Here is a 15,849-nt window from a genome sequence, read left to right on the forward strand (position 1 = left end):
TTCTTGGCTGTGTGACTTTGGGCAAGTTACTACACCTCTCTGGTCCTGTGTCATCATGCACAAAGTAGAGATAACAGCATGTACCTGGTAAGGTGGTTCTGAAGGTTCATGGGTTGATCTCTGCCACACGCTCAGCACATAATAACTGTTCAATAAAGGCTGTGAGTACTTTGGTCTGGGTACTAGGCACTGACCAAGCACAGCCTGGTGTTGACAGAGAGCCACCCCTGAGTCCCGGCTCAGGGAGGGCCAGGGGCAGGTCCATCTAAGTATAAGAAGCAGGAGGGAGGTGGAGAGTGGGGGAGAAAAGGCAGGAAGGGTGAAGAGAGACATGTCAAAGGATGGGGCTGGCGAGGGCTGGTGTAAGGGGCCTGCCTTCGTGGCCTGCCTTTTTGTATACTTATTAATTTCTATTAATTCATTTTTTGGCTTCAGCGGTCATTTGTTGGGCACCTGTTATGTACAAGGCTGCAAACCGAGTGTTTTGCAAACTTATCCCAGAAATTGAGCCCACACCTGGCTGTCACCAGCACCTCTGCTTTTAACCACTAACCTGTGCTACCCTTATGGGAGCTGCTGGGAGGAGCCAAGCACATTCTGGAATCTCTGGGGCAGTGGCTGGGGGAAGCGGGCTCAGAAAGCATCCCGCAACCGGCCCGCATTCTGACCTTCCTGGCTGCAGTGGCAGCCCTGCTCAGGGAGCCCCAGAAGGTCACAGTTAGAAGGGCCCCTGAGCATCATTTCGTTCAGGGATCCGAAGAGGTTTCACCCCAAGTGTCAGTTCCAGCGAATCCCTGCTTTAGGACGTGTGAAGAAGGCCTCTGAGGTTCTGTTCTCCCTGAGAAATGCAGTGCCTTCACCTAGCAGTGATGCCCGTTGAGGGTGTAGGGGCAGAATGGTCCACAGGCCACGTATTTACCGTCTCCCTCCACCCCCGCCTCCTGACTGTGGAGAGAGGGAGGCTGGATCTCCAGGTGCAACCTGGACAGTGAATTGTCCACCTGAACTCTGTTGCTGATCAGCCGTGAGACTTCGGGCAAAGTGGTCCTCTCTGTGAGGCTACTATGTCCTCATCTCTAATCCGGGGATGTCAAAGCTGAACCCACAGGGGTTTCGAACAAAATGTCAGATAATGCGTGTGAAATAGTATATGTGAGGCTGTGGTATAATATGGACGCTATTTTTTAAGTGACGTGTAACCGGTACAGTCCACTCTTCCGTCCAAGTCAGCGGGGGTTGGTTTCTCACGATGCATCAGAATCACCAGGGAGCTTTTAACATCCTGGTGCCTGAGCTGCACCAGGGCCGTTTCCATCGGACTCTCGGGAGTGGCCAGGACATCAGTAATTCTTAAAAGCTCCCAAGTGAGCCCTGGCCGGGTGGCTCAGTCAGTTGGAGCGTCGCCCGCATGTACCGAGAGGCTGCGGGCTGGGTCCCCAGTCGGGGCGCACAGCCAGGTTGCAGGTTCCGCCCCTGGCCGGCCGGAGTGTGTGCAGGAGGCAAATGATCGACATTTCTCTCTCTGTCTGCCTGTCTCTGTCTCTCTCTCTCTCTCTCTCTGAAATATCAAGAAAATCAATAAACATATCCTTGGGTGAGAATTTAAAAAAAAACACAAAAAGCTCCCAAATGATTCCCATGCAAAGTCAGAGTGAGAGACCCCTGGCCCTGGGCTAGGAGCCCGGTATTCTCACGACCAGACCCACAATATTCCCAGAATTGGTCCTGGTTCTATGTTTTTTATACTCGAGTCCTGGGGAATATCAAAGAGTTGAAAATTTCCCTGGCTAGCGTAGCTCAGTGGATTGAGCGCGGGCTGTGAACCACAGTGTCACAGGTTCAATTCCCAGTCAGGGCACATGCCTGGGTTGCAGGCCATGACCCCCAGCAATCACACATTGATGTTTCTCTCTCTCTCTTTCTCCCTCCCTTCCCTCTCTAAAAATAAATAAATAAAATCTTTTAAAAAAAGGGTTGAAAATTAATAGAGAAGCTGTCCCTAAAACCTTAGCTAGAGAGAGGGAGAAAAACGGAAAAAAAGGAAGGGAGGAAGAGAGAGGGAGGGAGGAAAGGCGAGAGGAAGAAACGGAACACAAAAGAGATACAGAGCGAGCGAGCAGCAGCCCTCCCCGGCGGTCCCTGAGCCCCAGCTGTGGGATGTCAGTCCCGCTGAGGAAGGCGGAGGTCTGTGGGCTGGTCACAGGCACCTGGTGCTTTGAGTGCAGCTGCCTTTTCACTAGGGGCTTAAAAATACTTCCCGTGGCCTGAGCTCTCGCAGGTGACAATGAGCTCTCTCCCTGGGAGTTCAGGGCTGGCAGGGGGGTGCAAGCAGAGGGGACCCCACCCCCAGGAGCATCGGTCAATCTGGCAAACCCTCAGCTCGCTCCCGCAACACCTCTGCAGTTGACAGACGCCTCGCTTAATGAAACCACACCCCCGGGGCCCTGGAGCCTGGGGGGCGGGGAGGGGACCCGGAGCCAGAGGTGGAGTAAATTGCTGTGCCTGGGTTGGCTCCCGCGGGGTGGCAGTTCAGCCGCCCCTCTCTCGCATCAGACTCCGGGCAGAAAGAGCGATTTGTAGTTGGAAGACACGGCACACGCTGTCTACTGTCCCTGGGACATCAGCCCTGCCGCCACCCTGTCCTCGCTCATCTGCCTGGACACCTGCTCCCCCAGCCGCAGGGCACAGCCCCCCCGCAAGGTCTCTGGCGGACTTAGGTGTCCTTCTCCTTTATCTTCCTTGTACCCAGGGCACTCCTTCATCACGGCCCTTATTATTATTCATGTATTCATGTCACTGCTAATAATACTAATAATCGTGGGCATTTATTGGATGTCTACCATGGGCCCAGCACTGTGACCGGTGATTTATATGTTTTGGGGGGTGTGTGCAGAAGGTGGGGAAGACTTACCCAAAAGGTGAGGAGGGAGTTCCAGGCAGAGGGCACGGAGTGGGCGGAGCCTAGGCAAGGAGAGTGCCGCAGCGTGACCTGCGAATGGAAACAGTTTGAAGGCTGCCTGACCGTGAAGGGGGTGGGGGGTGAGGGCTGGGGGCGTGCGGCAGGAGGGGCAGCCAGGGCTGGACACTGCAAAGCCCTTGAAACGCCCTTCTGAGAGTCGTGCACGTCATCCAGGGGGCACTGGGCGGGCAGGGTGGGGGAGTGGGGTGTAGAGGACTCCAGGCCAAGAAGTGGTGTGCAAACGGGTGATACACCTCTCTGGCCACAGAGGTTGGGTGGGGGTCATTTAGCCTGCAGGATCATCGCGGGGGGGGGCAGCAATGGTGGGGAGAAGGGGGCAGCGGGGAGGGACATTGAGGGGTCAGTAGTTAGAAAGGGGCCTCAGGCATGGGCCAGGAGGGGCTGGTTTCTATATGAGCTGATCTGCCGTGACTCTCGGTGCTTTATTTAAGCCCTTCAGTGGAGTTCCTCCCTCATCCCTTCGACTAACTGGGGGCACGTCCCTGCCTCCACCAGAGACCCGATTCCTCCTCTGTGACAAGCACAGGCCGTGCAGGGACCCCCCAGCACGCTCCTGAGTCTGCAGAGCTGCCTGACTTTTCTCCCTTCTGCCTCCGCTTGCTCTGCAACCTGTTCTTCCCTTGTCCTGGCGACAGGCGCACCCCCCACAAAGGGCTGTCCCGTCCAGGATGGAGGGACTCGGTGAACGAGCGAACGAGCTTCCCTCCCAGAATCCAAGTGTCTGTCCCACTTGAGCATGGTTTTCTCTGTGATGCTGTCCATCTGCCCGTCGGTGTCTTTTTCTTGACTTTTTTTTTTTTCTCTGCTCCTTTCTTTCTCCGTGTCTCTCTGCCTGGTTGTATCTCTCTGTCCCTCTCCTTGTGTCTTTGTTCTCTCTTTTGTTTCTAGGTCTGTTTTCCCGCCCCCTTTTCTCCCTCCCTCGGTCACAATCACCTTTCTGTCAGACACCTGTCTGTTTCTGTCCTTCTCTTCCCTCTCCCTGGTCTTCGTCTTTCCCTTGCTGTCCCCCTGCCCCTCTCTGATCTCCGCAGCCCCAAGTGCAGGCTCAAGCTCGGTGGGCTGCTGGGACCCAGAGCCCAGGCCTCTGAGGGAGGCCAGACAGAGGAAGGAGGGGCTGAGCCAACAGCCCAGATTGGGCAGGGCCCTTCTCAGCCTCTGGGGAGCCCACAGATCAGGTATTTGGATAGCCCAGGTTAAGAACTGGGCGGATGGTGTGGGGGAAATAAATATTATCTAAAGAAAAAAAAGTAACAGTAAGACTCATGGATCTTTTTGCAAATCACTTTATCCCTAGTTCCCATCACTGTGCCTAGCACATAGTAGTTGCTCAATAAACACGTGAGTAAATGTGGGAGTTAATGTATGAGGACTCCCGGAGAGGCTCCGCAGGGGAGAGGCTCAGCAGGGGGTGGGGGTGGTGGGGATGGCTTGTCTCCTCCAGCTCACCTGTCCTGTCTCCTGCCCCCGGGCTGTGGGAAGGGTTTAAAGGTGAGCGGGACCACTGGCGCAGCGGGAGGACCATCTGCATCAAGACACACGAGAGCGGCCAGAAGGAGATCCAGGCCTTCGACGCCGCCATCCTGCTCATCCGTAACCCCTACAAGGCCCTCATGGCCGAGTTCAACCGCAAGTACGGCGGCCACATTGGCTTTGCTGCGCATGCCCACTGGAAGGGCAAAGGTACAGCTGGGGCGGGAAGGGGGAAGGAGAGAAGGGAAGGGAACAGAAGGGTTCTGGGTTGCAGGGCACAGTGCGCTGGGCCCGTGCTGTCTCCTGCAAGGAATCCAGGAGCGCATCCTCCATGGCACATGCGCTTCCTACACCCCATTGCTCACTGGCATCACGTGATCCTCTGTGAGGCAGCTCAGTGGTTAAGGACATGGGTTGTGGAGCAAGACCTGCCTGGGTTCAAGTCCCAGCTCCATCACTTCCTGGGTAAACCTTCTTAACCTCCCCGAATGTAGGTCATCCCATCTGTAAATGCAGCTCTGTAGAATTTAACCCTTTAAGCCACTCAGTAGCTGTGACCCATGATGCACGATGGAAACGGGGGTCCTCAAGTTGAAATGCATTGATTGGAGCAGGTTCAAGAGCTCTTTCCTGGGAGTTAGGGGACCTGCATCCAGACCAAGGCCAGCAGCTGAGTGGCCCTGAGTGGCTAGGAGGCCCCAAGAGATCCCTTTAATGGACAATCCCAACAACTCTGGGTCAGAGGCTCAGAGACCGTACACGCCTTGTCCCCAGTCCCTGCTGGAAAGTGACGGCATTGGCCCCTAACCACTGAACTGCATTAAGACGATCTGGGTTTGAGACTCGACCATGACACTTACGAATAGGTGGCAGCTCGAGGTAGTGGCGAGAACTTTGAAGTCTGGCCCAAGTTCTGGCATCCTGAGTGCCTTTGACCCTACTGGGTCTCAAAAGCCCGTTATCAACGACCACCTGTACCTCCATCACAGTAAAGGAATCACATCGGCGAGCACTTTAACACCCCACAATGAACTCGTTTTATAAATGGGACGAGCTAAGATCAGAGTTGGGGGGGTGAAGCAGCTTTCTCAGGAAGTTGGGAGAGCTGGGGTTTGATCCCAGCCAGCCTTCAGCCAGAGTGCACGCTCTTAACCACGGTGCTATCCTATGGCAACGGGTTAGGTGGACCCGTTAAACTGGGTGAACAAGAATCACCCAGTTTAGAGTGTCTGTTAACACGAGCTCCTCCCCACTCCACCTGGGAGCCAGGCTGCTCCAGCCCCAAGCCAGGTGGGGGAGTGGGGGGTAGTGCTTCCCACTCCTCCCCCACCCTCCCCCTGGCTCCCAGCTGCTCCGAAGCTCTGGTCCCCGCCCAGAGAGGCCCGGAGCGCAGGCGGGATCGGTAACTCAGCGGTCCACCAATCACAGCCTCGACCACGTTGATGTCCTTGATTGAAAACCCTCGGGCCTGCCTCAGCAACTGTGCACCGGGCTCCTGTTCACCCATCTGTGCCTCCCTCTGCCTCGCTTCCCCTCTCAGGGAGGGGGCAAGCCCTTGGACAGGTGGCGACATTTGTTCTCTTGTTCCCGGGAGGAACGAGGCCTCTGAATTATTTATTTGTAGAACAACTGAAAGTGAGGCCCGGTCAGGGCCAGGCTGAGGAGCCCCTCCCGGGAACAGACCCTCCGCTTGCCGGGCTGGAAAGGACCCGAGAGGTCACTGAATGCCGTGGGCCTGCCTCAGCCCCGGCTGCCCATCAGGATCCCCAGAGGAGTGTGGGAAGACCCCGGCGCTCAGGCCACACCCCGGGCCGTTCCTGGAGCGGAGCCTGGGCGTCAGCACGTTTAAAGCTCCCAGAGGCTTCCAGGGCACAGGCCGCACTGAGAGCGGCTGATTGGCCCTCTCTTTCTTTCTGGGGAAACCGAGGCCCAGAACGGCAGGGACCTGCCACAGTCACTCAGGCACACGGTGGCAGGACTAGAACCCAGTGCTCTATGCCCCAGGCATCCGGTGCCCCGAGTGAAAATGGAGGAACTCGCTTGGGGAGCTCAGGGGGAGCAGACACCTAGCCTTCGTTACCTCATTTAATCCATCCAGTTTCGGAGGAGGTAAGAAAGGCGGCTGTGATCGTTGTTAAATTCCATTTCGCGGTGAGAACTGCAGCCCCGGAAGGGAGTGGGTCCTGTGGTGGGGGCCCCAGCTGTGGACCCAGCTGGGTTCTAGCCCAGGCGTTAGCCACCGGGCTCTCTCTTACCCGGCAGCGTTGCTGACCTTCCGGTGCCTCCGGAGGTTCTCCTCTGCTGGCACAGCCCCTTGTCTCAGGTTCAGGTTCAGGTTCAGACCACGTTAATGCCCGGGGGCCTCTCTTCTCTTATTCAGGACAGCTGGGAGCTTTAAACACAGAGAGAAGGGAGAGTCAGGACCGGCTGAGCCAAGAGGCTTCGGTGGGGGAGAGTGGGGTTTCCCGCACACACATCTCACGGTGGGGGTCTGGGGGGCCCCACATGAATCTGGAACTGGGTAGGGAAGCTTCTCCCAGTGTCCCCTCCCCAGCCTGGCCCAGGTCTTCAAGAGCTCTAGCTGAGCACCTTCCCCGAAGAACCCGAGCCTCCCGTCCCCACCCAGCCCTTCCTGCTCATTTGCGTTAACCTCTGGCACCTGCGTTTGAGACCCCTCCTTGCGGGCCTCGACACCAGCCACGTCCGTTTCACTTGGGAACTGGTTGGAAACACAAATCTAAGCCCCCCCCCCCACAGACCTGCAGAATAATCGGAAACCCTGGGGAGAGCCTAGCCATCTGTCCATCTGTCCATCTGTCCATCCGTCCTTCCGCGTGGCAGCAATCCCCCAGCTGTTTCTGACACGCCCTCCACTTGCAGAAACGCTGCTACAGATCCGTGCTGCTCCAGGGGCAGCCTAGGGACCAACCACCGCATCGATTCCCCCGGGAGATTTTTAGAAAAGCAAACCTCCCCCACCCTTCCCGGGCTCACTGGGTCAGCATCTGCATTTGAACAATCTTCATGTGCACTTGAACATTTGAGAATCTCGGCTTTCAGACGTCCTCAGCCTAGAATATGAGGTCACGCCCCTCAGAGCAGAGGTCACCCAGCTGTGGAGCATGTCTACCCCACCCTGCCCGTGCACCCCTCTCAGCGATAGCTGGGTGGAGGCTCCTCTAATGCCCACCCCCCGACACACGCACGTGCACACGCGCGTGCGCACACACACACACACACACACATATACTTGGTTCCGTAACGCTGATTTTACAATGTCCCTGGAGTGGGTCCAAAGCAAAGTTTTATGTGATATGATTACACAAGGTGAATTGTCCTGGATCTGTTTAATGAAACAGAGGCTGTGTTTAATGATTCCGTGGGGAATTAAGAACAGTTAAGCTATTAATCAGACCCCAGTTCCTGCCGGCGACGAGAAGAGGGAGTGCGGTGGCCGGCCCAGGCCCACGAGCGCTCCCGTCTGGGGGAACCAGCCCTGTGCCCGTGGCCCGCGGCTCATTGTGCCTCCGTTACCCACTTTGACGGCAGCGATCACATATCGGAAATGCTGAGCTAATCAAGGGCTTTTGTTTTTAAGTTTTATTCTTCTTCCCAACAAAGCGATTGAGGAGCTTCAGGCAAGGGATCTGTGCCGTGCGGCGGCGGTGGGGGGGGAGGGGGCGCTGCTGGAACAGCCTGGGTGTCCCACGTGGTGTGGCGGGGGTGGGGGGAGCCCTGAGCAAAGTGATGGCGCCTCGGAGATGCTGGGGGCAGGGGCGGGGTGGGGCGCGCACAGCCTAAGAAGAATTGTGACAGGAGCCACACTTCTCAGGCCTCTCCCGTATCCCACGCCCCCTGCCGGGACCTTGGCGAATCTCCTCCCATTTCATCTGCACAGCAGCTGGGATGCAGGTCTAGCACGGTCACCATTTTGCAGATGGGTAAACTGAGGCTCGAGGAGATCGACCCATGTCCCTAACATCACACCACTAATGTGGAGAGGAGCTGGGTTTTGAACGCAGGTCGTCCAACTCCCAAGTCGTCTGTGAACAGACCATGTGTCTTAGTGTCTGGAGAGGAGAATGTCTGAGCGGACCAGATCAGGAGCCCTCCCAGGCTTTGCCAGGGGAACAGGAGCCAGGCTCAGTCCAGCGTAGTTGTGGGTTCGAATCCTGCCTTGGATATGTAGCAGTGGGGCCTTGTCACCCACCCACCATTCTTTTGACACTGTTTCTGTAAGTGCGGACTCTGACCGATATGTCGCTTGTAGATAAACAGCATGTTTGTGTAAGAATCTTAGGAACCGCCTTCAAAAGATACAGGCTCCGACCTTCAGTCATCCCAGCAGCTCCAGGAGATTCGCTGACTTTCAGCTGTAAAACCAGGATGACACACCCCAGACCATCCGTGGGCCCATTCCAGGTCCTTAGCAGAATGCATGGGGCTGATCTGCACACAGAGAACTTTCCAACCCCCTCCCCTTGATCTCTGTGTCCTGTTTTCCGCAACTGGAAACTGGCTTTTCGGGTCCTGTCGGGGAAAAATCAGATTCCTCTCGGATCCACGCAAACAAATATATTGCCATGGAAACAACACTCACTCGTGAAGTGTTTTTGCATTCCGGAGGGATCCAGCAGGCTTCTCCTGTCTGTTTGAAACGAACCTTTGATTACAGCTGTTCTTTGCTCGCTTTCTTATTTTCTGGGGCCTGGGTCTGGTCGTTGCCGTCTTATGCGCACTGGAAACTCCTGTCTCTGCCATCTGGACCTCGACAGGATTATCTGTGGGGCCATTGGGTGTGAGATACAATCCTAAGGCTGGTGTCCCTGTCCTTCCTTTCAGAGGATTTAGTTTGAGATTGCTCACGTGTTTGAACTTTGTCTTTGCTTTAGATTCTGTTTTTGTTTCTGTTTTGAAAGGAGTGGCTGGGTCTCAATCCCTTCAGGGGCCTTGGGTGAGCAGCCTCCTGCCCCTGCCCCTGTGTGTCAAATGGGGCCGGTCATTCCTGCCCTCGAGGCTTCTTGTGGGCCCTGTGGGGGATAACGCATGCAAATCGCCCACACGGCCGGGACACATACTTGGTGCTTAGGAAATGCACGCTCCCATCCCAGGGAGCTTTGCAATCAGCAGGGATGCCCTGTCATCTCCATCCCACCTGCGTCCAAGGCTAGGGGTACCAGCAGGGGACCCTGACCACCCTGCAGAATGGCCCCTTCCCTTTCTTTGGGGACCACCCTGCAGCCCCCTTCCAGCAACCACTTGAGGTGACCAGAGGTGGCCAAGCCTGGAAGTTCAGATCTGTGTGTCTCCAGGTAACAGAGCATCACCTCCATCCATTGGAGGTCACCTCCACCCATCAGGGCTTCTGCCACAGAAACAGCAGTTGCCCTGAGTCACCAGAGATGCTGGGAGATGACTCAGGAATGGGGAAATCCTTTTAAAAAAAAGTGAAACAGACTATACACACGCTAAATTTTTTCTAATCACCCAGATACATCTGGTCTTAACACATTATAACAGTATGGGCCCAATTAGCCAGATACATTGTAAATAATCTATCTTAAGGATCAAAAATGCCCTTATCCCCAGCATAAATATTTCCCCAGCAGTCCTGCTGTTCCAGCGGGGGGTCTCTGGGGGAGCAGGAGCCCCACCACCGATTCCGATGTCTTCTGCACAGAAGAAGGAATCCTTTATCACTTGGCCACGTGGTGGCTGGGGATTTCAATTTCATTCAACAACTATTTATGGAGCCCCTGTGGGGTGGGAGGCAGTGGGAGACAGTGCAGGCGAGGCTGCTGGCACCTGGGGTAGACTGGAACCTGGAACCCGGTAAGCCTGGCCTGGACGGTGCTTCCCGGCTGTGAGGCCTTGGGCCAGTCCCCTCGCCTCCCTGAGCCTCAGTTTCCTCCGTGGTGATAAGTGAATAGTGGTCCTTTCTTTTCAGGGTGGTCGTTAGCATTAAGTGAGATCATGGGTATCCATCACCCAGCCAGGGAGGAAGATTTAGCTCTTAAGAACCAGCTGGGCTCCCCAGACTGGCCTGGGAGACGCACCGACACTGGTGCAGTAACACGGCCTTCGGGAGGGCGCCCAGGGCCCTGCCCCGGGGCAGCGCAGCAGGTCTGGCTTCAGGGTGTCGGACAGCCCGTGCAGTGACTCTGCAGCCGGGCTCAGAGCTGGAGCTCAGGCTGGAGTCCCTCCCCCTGTCCCCAGCCTCCTCCCCGGCTCCCCTCGGGAGCCCTGGGGGCTGGCGGGCTGGCTCTGCGAGGTCCTCTCCAGGGCTCCCCGAGGAATTCCCTGCACTGTGTTGGGGCCTGACTTTCAAGGCAGCCAGCCCCGAACATACCCTCCCACGTTGGTGGCACTCCGTCCTGTCATTTACCACAGCAAGGTAACAGGCGAATAGCCAAAACAAATGGCACACAATTCTGTAATGCAAAGTGAAGAAAGGAAGGTGGGACAGACAGGAGAAAAGATAACAATAATCTGACGGGCCACAGCGCCGGGGAGACAGAGGGTACATGTACATGGACGGTGTGAGGGGCCGTGAGGCCCAGCAGGACACCTGCCTGAGCCTGGGGAGTCAGAAAAGAGAACATCACGCCTGAGACCAGAACAACAACAGTGACAGTGACAGTAATAGTAACAGGAACAGCAATCGTAACAGTGACAGGATAGTAATCATAACAGTAATAGTAACAGTAATTGTGACAGTAATAGTGACAGTGATAGTAATAGTGACAATAACAGTAACAGTGACAGTGACTATAATGGTGACAGTGACAGTGACAGTAACAGCGTTTACTGGGTACAGGGCCCCATGCTGACAACTTCACATGTGTTTCCACTTACTTCGTACAACAGCCCTATTATTATCCTGTGAGCGAATACTCTTACCACACAGGGTAACGGTTACTACCCAGAACAACTATTACTGCCCAGGACACTCTGGTAGTCAAAAACCTAGACTTTGAAACCAGAATGTGTGGGTTCAAGTCCAGGCTCTGCCAGTTATTAGCTATGTGTCCTTGAGCAAGCTCCTTACCCTCTCTGTGCCTCAGTTTCCTCTTCTGTTCAATGAGGAAAAAAATGGTGATACCTGCCTCCTAGAGTTGTGCAGAATAAGTGAATTAGTAACTATAATCATATACTTTTATATATTAACATAAATATATGCTAAAATATAAAGGGACAGTAGCTGACATTATATGTGCATCTGTGCCTGGTGTGTCGCAGGCACCCAACAAATGTTGTCCCCGAAGGGAAGGGAGGACTGAGACTGTCCCAGGCAGAAGCAGAAGCAGCACTGCGGGGGAGGGGGGGGGGGATCAGTGGCGCATGCAGAGGAAAGGAGTCCGTGGTGTTATTATTGCCGTGAATCCTGGTGACCTCGGCCAGCGCCACCTGGCCTGCATCCTGTACGCCCCGCCCCCCTCAGACTCAGCCCGCCCTCCTCTCTCCGCAGAGTGGCCGGAGTTCGTGAGGAACTACGCGCCGTGGTGGGCCACTCACACGCTGGACTGGCTCAAGTTCGGCAAGAAGGTGCTGGTGGTGCACTTCGAGGACCTGAAGCAGGACCTGTTCGTCCAGCTGGGCCGGATGGTGGGCCTGCTGGGTGTGGCCGTCCGGGAGGACCGGCTGCTCTGCGTGGAGAGCCAGAAGGACGGCAACTTCAAGCGCTCGGGGCTCCGGAAGCTGGAGTACGACCCCTACACGGCGGACATGCAGAAGGCCATCTCCGCCTACATCAAGATGGTAGACGCGGCCCTGAAAGGCAGGAACCTCACGGGCGTTCCCGATGACTACTACCCCAGATGATGGGTCGGCTGGGGAAGGGGGTCCCGACCGAGCCCCCGGGGACCCCTGCCCCTCTGTCCTCTCTTTGGCACGGGGACATCCCCTTGGCTGCTGTTGGCCTTCGATGAGTTTCCTGCATGACCAAGGAGCCTCCAGGGAGGAGGTTCCAGGCACGACCCTCACCTGCTCACAGTCCCCTTTACAGAAGCAGGAGGCCACCGGTGGGGGCGTTCCAGCCACGCAGACCCTCTTCCGTCTCTCCCTGCCCCCCCACTCTGGGTTCCGCTGTGGGAGGGAGGGCTCGTGGGGGTCCCGGAGACGTGGGCGCCTCTCCCAGGTGCTGAGACGCAGGAGCCGAAGGGGCAGGAGGAGGGAGGTAACCCCGGCTGCTCTGCCCTTCGGGGCTGGGCTTCCGGAGCCTCCCCGTCTCCCCACCCAAGGGGCACCCAGGTTCCCCAGGCTGCTCGTGTGTGCAGGCCACGGATTGCAGGGAAGTTCCTCTGTAGCCTTAGGTTTCTGACATCGGGTGGGGAGGGGGGCCCTGGTGCTCACAGCAGGTTAAAGGTCACCATCATGGGGGCCTACTGCCCGCCCCTAGGTCACACTGCTCCGGAGAAAAGATCAGTTGCCTGTTCACCTCTAAGGTCAGAATTCTGCCCTTTTCCTCCCCCACGGGGCCCGGGCGGTGGCCGTGGGTGCATCAGGCACCAACAGCGACTCCACTAGGATGGCCGCGCGCCGCCTGCAGAATCCGAGTAGGAACGAGGGCCCTAGGAACGCATCGTTTCACAGGGTGGGGGCCGACACATCGATCCTTCACTGCCTTCTGCCCCCACCGGTGGGCCCTTCGCTGGCCAGGTGAGAGGGCAGAGCCAGGGTGCTCCCGGTCAGGCGGATCCAAACCCAAAGGAGACCCCGCGCTGCCTTCACAGACCATCACCCTCCTGTGGTCCCAGTTCAGAAGTGGCAGCTTCTCTTGGGAGTCCTTTAAGGGACAGTGAGACGGATGGGGTGGCCCTCCGTTGCCACACAAACGCTGCTCCCCCGAGGCTGAGACGGCGAACCAAAGGATTCCCGAGGGCCTGGGTCCCCGGTCCTCGGCGGCAGACAGCATCGGTGCAGAATCCCTCCGCTTCCCCCCGCCGCCGCCGCCGGAGACCCGAGGCTGCGCACTGGCCGCCTGCACGCCTGCTCCGCCCCCACCGTGTAGATGCAAAGCCATAGGCCTCCGCTCTTTACTCTTCGGTCTGGAGCCACCCCCGCCCCCAGGCAGCCCCTCTGAAGCCTTGGGTTGCAAGCAAAGGCTCCTTCCCAAACAGCCAAGACACTATGGAGAAGGCGAGTGTGAAGAGATCTATTTTTTTAAGAGGACGATGACTCATACGTTTCGCCCCTGGGAACCTGGCCATGCAAGAGGAGGGGCCGGGGAGTGGGACCCGCCGTGGTCTCCCGGACCCCCTCATCTGTGGGAGGTGGGCTCCCCCAGGGCCCAGCCAGGGGGCTCTGAATGTATTTTGTACCATGTTCCCCCGGCCCTAGGCTAGTTTCTAGTCTCCTTTCGCGAAGAGGAGAGGGCCTAGGCCCCCGCCCCTCCGAGGCCAGCTCTCTCTGGGAGCCTCTTGGGCCGAGACCCGGGCCGGTTCTTTGCCAGCGGCCGACTCAGGCCCCAAGCCCCTGTCTGAAGATTCCTCAGGTCAACGCCATCATTAAAAGTGAGTTTTGTTGGTAATTCTCTCCCGTGGTGGAGTGCTGTGTTGGGCGCGTTCACAAATGGGGTGGTTTTCGGGTTCATCCGCGTGTGTGAGGGACAGAACGTCCTGCGATGCGCAACCGTGTTTGCGCCCGGGTGCCGCGGGGGCTGCCCGTGAGGAACGGCGTGCCTCTGGGTGTGAAACAGTCTCTGAGGCCACCTGCCCCCCGTGTCCCGAGTCTGTGTCCTGAGTCTGTGTCCCCCATGCTGGTGTGGCACCGTCCTGTCTCTGATGTGACTGTGTAGGTTTCCGCGTGTGGAATCTCACACGTGCAGAGGAGGAGACGGCTGGTGAGCGTGAGCTCCCGGCGTGAGAAGGGGCCTGCGTCCTGTGGAGGGATGTCTTGTCTTCTGCACGTGCCTTTTGTCCTTGGCATGTGCGTGTGTGTGTGTGTGTGTGAGTGTGTGTGTGAGGAGCGGGTGCCAGTGGGGAGGGATTACTACAGTGAGGTGTAAGCGTCCCTGTTTGGAAACCACCAAGAGTACAAAGGGACAGAGAAAGCCCCCCGTTCCCTGGTGGGTGGAGTGAGTCTCAAACCCCCAAATACCCCTGAAGGAGGACCCTGTGTCCTCTCTCCGCACAAGATGGAGGGGCTTTCTGTGGAAGGGTGCTGGTACTCAGGGACTGTCCCTGCCCAAGGGAGGGACATGAGTGCATGTCCTGCCAAGCGATTGGTAAGGAGGAGAGGGGCTCGGAACAGCTGGGACAGGCAGGGGATGAGGGTAAGGGGAGGGAGGGGCTTCTCCTTACCCAGCAGAGCGCTCAGGAGGCCTGGGGGCGGGGGGAGGTCTCTTCCCCAGTCCTGGGCTGCTAAAGACCCCAGAAAGAGGAGTGTAAGGTTGCCGAGACGGAGCGTACATCCCCGCAGAGTTTATGCTCACCGAGCACTGAGCAGATACTGGACAGTGGTCGGGAAGCTCGGGGGGAGATGGCGCAAAGGAGGAGGAGGACCTGGGTGGCTCCTGACCGACCCCAGGGGGAAATCAGCCCCATTACTCAGCAGGACGCTGGCCCAAGTCCCACAGAGGCCCACCACAGAACTGGGGCTGGGACCCCGGCCAGGACCACCTCCCAAACACCCAGCCCACACACTCACAAGGGTGCTGTGAAGCACCCTTGCACCTGAGGAGAAAGGAAAGCTTTGCCTTCCAGTGCAGGGACGAGCCTGGGACGCCTGGGCGCCCTCCTGCCGAGGCTGTAGCATGCAAGGCGGGCAGGCAAGGCCCAGCATCTGCTAACAGCTGGGATTTCCCCCTGATTTCTCCCTCCAGTAACCCTGGAGGCTGCTGCTGATGTGTTTCCAGTGGGCAACGTGGGAGGTGGGGAGGATGGGGAGGCAGGTGGGGGCTGGCAGGTCCTTTGGGGGCCCGTCTCCTCCCAGAGGCCCCAGCGCTCCTGCACTGGTCTGTCCTCTCCCCACCCGCCCCCTTTCTCCCTGTTCCTTGACACTGCCTCCGTCTCTCGACTTCCCTTTCTGTGGTCTCGGTTCTTTCCTCCAGCTACTCATAAACCTTCTTCTTGTCCTTCGCTCTCTCTCCCTCATTCTGTCATTATTTCTTTCTTGATTTCCGCTTCGGTTTGCACCAGCATCTCTCTCTCTCTTGATGTCTGAGCTCTCTGTCTCTCTGCCTGTTTCTGGCTCCCCCTCTTCTTTCCTTCCTCACCACTCCTATTGTCCTCTCCCCAATCCTCCTCCTCCTCCTCCTCCTCCTCCTCCTCTTCCTGGAGAGTGGGAGCAACTCAGTGGGATGCAGACACAGAGAAACAAATGCTACCCAGGCCAGTAACCAAGGAAGTGGTTTCCTTAGCAACAGAATCTGCAGGCACGTGCTTCACTGCCCCAACCCT

The 15,849-nt window shown here is 57.2% G+C and overlaps 1 protein-coding gene across 2 annotated transcripts in view; it reads left to right on the forward strand.

Moving 5' to 3' along the window:
* WSCD2 (WSC domain containing 2) overlaps window positions 1–13,961 on the forward strand; it is a 95,257-nt gene extending 81,296 nt beyond the window's left edge. For both annotated transcript variants that reach the window (XM_045846256.1, XM_045846265.1), the window contains exons 8-9: window positions 4,460–4,660; window positions 11,919–13,961. In XM_045846256.1, the coding sequence (XP_045702212.1) occupies window positions 4,460–4,660; window positions 11,919–12,271 (554 nt within the window). In that variant the 3' untranslated portion in view covers window positions 12,272–13,961. The remainder of the gene's footprint in view (window positions 1–4,459; window positions 4,661–11,918) is intronic.
* The last annotated feature ends 1,888 nt before the right edge of the window (window positions 13,962–15,849 follow it).

The sequence above is a fragment of the Phyllostomus hastatus genome, unplaced genomic scaffold (genome assembly GCF_019186645.2).
Source record: "Phyllostomus hastatus isolate PE091 unplaced genomic scaffold, TTU_PhHast_1.1 phas_contig_1162, whole genome shotgun sequence".
NCBI lineage: Eukaryota > Metazoa > Chordata > Mammalia > Chiroptera > Phyllostomidae > Phyllostomus > Phyllostomus hastatus.